We start from the raw sequence: 6,187 nt of genomic DNA on the forward strand, positions 1-6,187 counted from the left end.
AAAAAAAAAAAAAAAAAAAAAAGAATGGACTAGAATGTAAATTCTCACAAAGCCTTGTTTCCTGCCGTATCTCCAGTCCTGGGCTTGGAACAGTGGTCAGGGAAGAGGGAGCTCCACAGTGGATGGAATTCTGTTTGCCAACTGAGGAAGAAAGATGTGGAGAGGGTAACCAGTTCAAGAACACAGTGTTGGCAAAAAGACAAGGATGTGAAGCACCCTGGAGTAGATAAGAGTATGTGGGGTTTTTTCCTATGTGTGGCCAAGACCACTGACACTTGGGAGTGTCAGGAAGGACCTTAAAAGTGGTCCCAGCCCAGGCCTCTCCTGAGAAGTGCATCAGGAGCCCACAGTTCCTAGTCTATGCTCTCCCACGAGTTGGCTATGGGAAATAGCAGAATGGCCAGGGGAGTTGGCTTTGCTGGCTCCTGGGGTCTTCCTGGTTAGGAGTGCATGACTCCTCTGTGGAGGTCATTACTGCCTGTCCTCAGTGGGCTGTAGAATTCCTCCGTGGATCCCCACAGAAGCAGTTGGCTCCATACAGAAACTGCTCTAACCAAGCTGAGGATACAGGCCATCCTTTGGGTCTCCCAGAAGCCTCTGTGACCTCAAGACCTCTCTGTACCCACCTTTACACCTCATCTCCTTCCACCCATGCCAGGCCTGGCCAACATGGGGGAGCCACCTGAGGAGCAGTTGGGGCTTATCTCTGCTTTTCAGGGCTGCTTTGCAATCCTGTTTATTTATCCACAGCTGCCGCCCGCTGAGAAAATGGCTGTTTGTTTCCAAGTGTGTCGTGTGAACCGAGGGCTAAATATACCCACACCACTGCCTCTCCAGCCCCCGCCCTGGAAGAGCAGAGCATTTTGCTCTCCTCTCTGCAAAAGCAGCCCCCAGAACCCACACCCTTGGGAGTGAGTGGGGATTGTCCTGGCCAGGAAGGCTGAGTGGGGACTGGAGCCGGTCAGTGCCTTGTTCTCTGTGGCCCTGAGATGAGAATGTCCCCTCCACCCTGGAATGTCTCTTCCTGGACAGTGAACGCATTGTGTCTTGCAGGGACGGGGCCTGTTCACTCCAGCCCAGCTCCAGGGCTGAAAATGTCCTGTGGCTGCCAGCCGTGAACTTCAGGAAAGTTCTCACAAAAGGAACCAGGCTTCTCCTGCTCCTTCCCTGGGGAACATTTGGCCCCAAGGGTTAACTGGAGCCTTCTGGCTGTGGCCTTACTTTGCCTGTGCTCCTCATGTATGTTTTTAGTGACTCCACCTTAGCCCTGCTCCACATTCCCTTTCCTTAGAATCCTGTCAGCAGGTTCCCAACCCCCAGCACATAAGGAAAGTGTCCTGCTACAGTAGCATTCACTTTGATTTGCCTTGGTTTGTTTGGGTTTGGGGGAATTCTGGGGATTGCTAAGCATGCACTCTGCCCCTGAGCTATAGACCCAGCCAGAATGCTCACTCTGTAACTGTCCCACAGTTGAACCCTGGCTCTGCTGTCTTAGTTGGCCATTTCCTACATTAGGCCTCAGTCATCTTGCCTTTGAAATGGAGCTCTCACATCTCTGACTATGTGAACTCTGATGAAGGAGAAAGGCAGTGACAATGTCTGGTGCTTAGTAGACAAACGATACATTTGTTCTGCTCATGTACAATCATGCATCGCCTAACGGCTGGAATATACACGGAAAACTGTGTTATTAGGCCATTTCACTGTTGTGCAAACATTGGAGAATATACTTAACGGGCCTACATGGTGGCACACGAACCCATGCAATTGAGATGCAGCAAACATAAGCTGCTGCCAGCCTAACGCAGCTGACTGTGGTAAACTTTCTCCCCAGTACAGGGAATTGAACCCAGAACTTCTCACTGAGCTGTGTCCCCGGCCCTTTTTATTTCATTCTGAGTCAGGATCTTGAGAAATTGCCCATGTTGGGCTTAAACCAGTGATCCTCTTGCCTCAGCCTCTTGAGTAGCTGGTGTTACAGACATACCTGACTTATGATACCTACTTTTTTTTTTAGGTACAGCACTTTTTACAATTAAGTAAATATTCTTTCGCCAGGCGTGGTGGTACATGCCTGTAATCCCAGCACTCGGGAGGCTGAGGCAGGAGGATCGCTGTGAGTTCGAGACCAGCGTGGGCTACATAGTGAGCTCCAGGTCAGTCTGAACTACATAGTGAGACCTTTCTTAAAAAAAAAAAAAGAAAGAAAGAAAGAAAATATGTTTTCAAGAATTTCGCCTAAAGTCAGGCATGGTGATATTATAACTAATTCAGGCAATTAGGAGGCTGAGGCAGGCAAATTCAAGGTTAGCCTGTGCTACATGGTGAGAACCCGTCTCAAAAAAATATAGTATTATAAATTTGTTATCACTGTCCAGTCTTATGCACTATGCATAACTGTGCGGTAGGTTGGTTTACACTACATTACCACAGACATGTGAGGAATGCATCACTGTACCCTCACTGGGCGGCAGCTTCACTAAGCCAGACTACGGCTACATTGCGGTAGGTTGGTTACCACAGACATGTGAGGAATGCATCACTGTACCCTCACTGGGCGGCAGCTTCACTAAGCCAGGCAATAGGAGTTTTCAGCTCCATTTTAATGTTGTGGGGCCACGGTCATGTAAGTGTCATTGACCAAAACATCATCATGCAGCATGTGACTCTGCCAGACAGTGTTCTGAGTCTGTAGGAGCCAGACAGCATCTCGGCACTCACTGAAGACTTTCTCATACAGGAGACAAACCACAACAGAGCAAGTGTGCGATCTGTTTATGGAAAGTGCTGAGAAGGAGAACAAGACAAGTTTAGAGGCAGAGAGGGGCAGGTGTGGGGCAGGTGTTGGGCAGGTGTTCAGCAGGATCAGCAGCAGAGCCAGTGTGACTGGAGTGAAGGGGGGGGCACAGGTCACACTGGCCCAGGCTGGCCACGACAAGGAGTAAGGATTTGATTCTAGTTGTGTGGGGAAACCTTGGGAAAGTGGAGGGTCCTTTCCCCACCTCAGTGGTGGCTCAGTCAGGGCTCATGGGCACTGCTGCTTCCTTGCTGACACGGTTAGTACCACTGCTTCCCCACCCCCAGTATTGGGGCTCAAACTCAGGACCTTGTGCTTTTGGGACAGGTGCTACTGAGCTAAATCCCCAGCCAATAAGCGCAGGGGAGCTGCCCCAGGATTTTAAGCCCTGGGATCTGATCTGTGTTTTCAGAGGTCTGTGCAGGGAGCATGCACTGAGGACATCAGGGGACTAGGGCTCCCGTGTGAGCATGCAACATGGGACCTGGGCCACCTGCCCGTGGCAGGCCCTGTTTAAGGGAGTGTCAGCCTGTGTAGGAGTTCAGAAGGCTCTGGAGCCAGCTTATGACCTGTTCATTCTACAGCATTCTTGAGTGCTTGGGCACCAGGTTTGGATTCTGGTTCTGTTGCAGACCAAGCTTGGTGATCCAAGTAGGGTGACCTTGGTCAGGTCAGGGTGCCAGCTTCCTGGTTTGCACATGGGGAGGAACAGCTGCATCACAGCACTGTCAAGGTTAAGGGGTGAAGTGGGCACGAAGCTGGCTGCTCCCAGCCTCCGGTTCGCTGGGCGGCGTAAGTTAGCCCACAGCTCCTCCCTTCCTGTGTCATGTGCTTCTCTCCTGACAGAGCTGCAGAGCAGAGATCTGGTTCTCACCTTCCCCAACCCTGGGCTGGGAGACTTGGATGGGCTTGTGGACACCTTCATGGATACCTTCTGGTCCTGCGTTATCCTTGCCTGCTCTATTCTACCCTGCTCTCCTATTCACGAACCTGTCCCAGTCATAGGTGGTCTTCAGGGGAAGAAGGGACCTCTGGCTGAAAGGCCCAAGACCCACTCTACTCTGAATCTTCCTCTGAGCGGCTCTGAGGATGTACTCTGTCCCTTCCCCGCTCTCTGCAAATGTGGAAAGGTGCAGCCCTGGCCCTGCTCTCAGAGTCAACTCCAGCTGCCTCTGTGGCTCCCAGCTGTGTCCCCCATCCCTTCCTCGCTGGCAGGCACTCTGCTCCCACTACCCACCTTCTATCAGCTCTCCCTCTTTTCTTTCTCTGCTTCTGGAGTAGGTACCACTCCCAACCTTCTGACCACTCTGTACCTGTTTCCCCAGCTAGGGATCATCAGCCCTCAGATCCCCAAGGTTCTGCATGCAGGTAGCCCTTTCTCCCACCCCTGCACATTACTATCTGAGGAATCAATGGTGCCTTCCTTTCTCTTCCCTTGCAGGACACTTTTGTGGAACTCTACGGGAACAATGCAGCAGCTGAAAGCCGGAAGGGCCAGGAGCGTTTCAACCGCTGGTTCCTGACGGGCATGACTGTGGCTGGCATGGTTCTGCTGGGCTCACTCTTCAGTCGGAAATGACCAGACACTGACCACCCGTCACCCTCCCACCCCCTGCTTTGCCCCCATCACATCCTCCATCCAGCCACGTTTGCAACCAGGAGAACCACTACATGCAGTCCTTGCCCACCTGCCCATCCCAGGGGTCTAGACCCAGGTCTAGACCTGGTCCCTTGAAAATAGTTTTCTAGAATCTACCACGCTTCTGTGAGAGCTGCCTTCCCCCACACCTCAGTTCTCTTGGCCTCAAAATCCAGTTTCCTAGAATCTGCCCCATGGAGGCTGGTGCGGGGTAGGGGTTAGGGGCAGGAGGGTCCTGCCTAATTGGTGGAACCCTTATTACCCTTAGCCTCTGAGAATGCTTTCCTGGCAGGGAGCTGGAATTTTCTGAACCTTGTCCCCAGAGAGACTAGATTGCCTTTGTTTTGATGTTTGTGGTCTCAGAATTGATCATTTCCCATCCCCCTCAGGACCTGGCCTTCTTCCATCACCACCCCCAAGAGCCATTTAGAAGCCACTTTTGACTAATTTGGAATTCAGGCTGCTTGGGATAAAGAATCAAGGACCAGGACTTCCTCCCCATGTCTGGCCAGTCCTAAGTCCCCACTCCTAGTCTGAATGTTCTCCAGAGGCCTCCAGATAGAGGCCAGCCCTGTTGGGGGGGGCTGTCACTGCAAGAAGCGCCCCATGCTCACGCTAGGATGGCCCTTGCAGTTTAGCATCACTCTAGTTCCTTCTCTTCCCCGCCCCAGGCTTCCATGACCATGACTGAGGGACCAACTGGGCCCAAGACAGGTGCCCCAGAGCTGTTTATGGCCTCAGCTGCCTCGCTTCCTGCAAGATCAGCCTGTGGCATCTTGGCCTTGGCTGTTGCCCATGGGGGCCCATAGGCCCAGGGGCCTCAGCCCAAAAGTGAAGGGGAGCTACAGGGAGCAGCTGTGGGAGCCTTGGGGTCTTCCCTACCTCAGGCAGGAAGGGCAGGAAGGAGAGCCTGGAACACGGCGGGGATCGGGTGAGGCTGGCCAGGGCCTGTTCTGCCCGGCCAGGCAAGGTTGTGCCCCACCCCCGTCCAGCCTGGGCAGCTGGGCTGCCAAGGTCAGAGTGGCCTGGCCAGGAGCCCTTCAGGCCTCCTCTCCTCTGCTCCACCCTTGGCCTGTCTCATCCCTGGGGGTCCCAGCACAGCACTGGCCACCCCGGGCTCTCTGCTGTACATATTCGAGACTAGTTTTTATTCCTTGTGAAAATGATATACTATTTTTGTTAAGCGTGTCTGTATTTATGTGTGAGGAGCTGCTGGCTTGCTGTGCGTGTGCACGTGGAGAGCTGGTGCCCGGAGATTGGCAGCCTAATGCTCCCTCCCCTGCCCTGGCCCAGGACGCCGGCCTGGGGGTCCTGGCTCCTGAGGGGCACCTGTCCCTCCCCTGACCCACCCCCTACACTTGTTCCAGCTCTGAAATAGTCTGTGTGAAGGTGAAAGTGCAGTTCAGTAATAAACTGTGTTGATTCGGTGAACAAAGGGCCTGGACTCTCAAGTGCTTGGATGGGGAGAAGAGCAGCAGCTGGGTTGGCTGACGGCTGCAGGACAACTGTCCTGCTCCTGACTCTGCTACCCTCAGAGCTCCCTGTCCCTTCCTCCCTCTGGGCCTGAATCTCTGCACCTGTACGTTGATGGGGTTTTTATGAGCACTGACTGCTGGACGTGGACTACGTGCAATCGGGGCACACTTGCACCTTCAGGAGCTGCAGTCTAGTAGCCACTCACGCACCAAGTGTTTACTGATCCTTGCTCCACACCAGGCACAAACCTTGGCACCAGGGATTTTGCAGCAGAC

At 53.3% G+C, this 6,187-nt stretch overlaps 1 protein-coding gene across 6 annotated transcripts in view; it reads left to right on the forward strand.

Moving 5' to 3' along the window:
* Positions 1-5,775, forward strand: part of Bcl2l1 (BCL2 like 1) — a 52,245-nt gene extending 46,470 nt beyond the window's left edge. For all 6 annotated transcript variants that reach the window (XM_033767012.1, XM_010628477.3, XM_033767013.1 and 3 more), the window contains exon 3: positions 4,239-5,775. In XM_033767012.1, the coding sequence (XP_033622903.1) occupies positions 4,239-4,376 (138 nt within the window). In that variant the 3' untranslated portion in view covers positions 4,377-5,775. The remainder of the gene's footprint in view (positions 1-4,238) is intronic.
* Positions 5,776-6,187: the final 412 nt, after the last annotated feature.

This window comes from Fukomys damarensis, unplaced genomic scaffold (assembly GCF_012274545.1).
Source record: "Fukomys damarensis isolate Sample0158 unplaced genomic scaffold, DMR_v1.0_HiC HiC_scaffold_22, whole genome shotgun sequence".
Classification (NCBI taxonomy): Eukaryota; Metazoa; Chordata; class Mammalia; order Rodentia; family Bathyergidae; genus Fukomys; species Fukomys damarensis.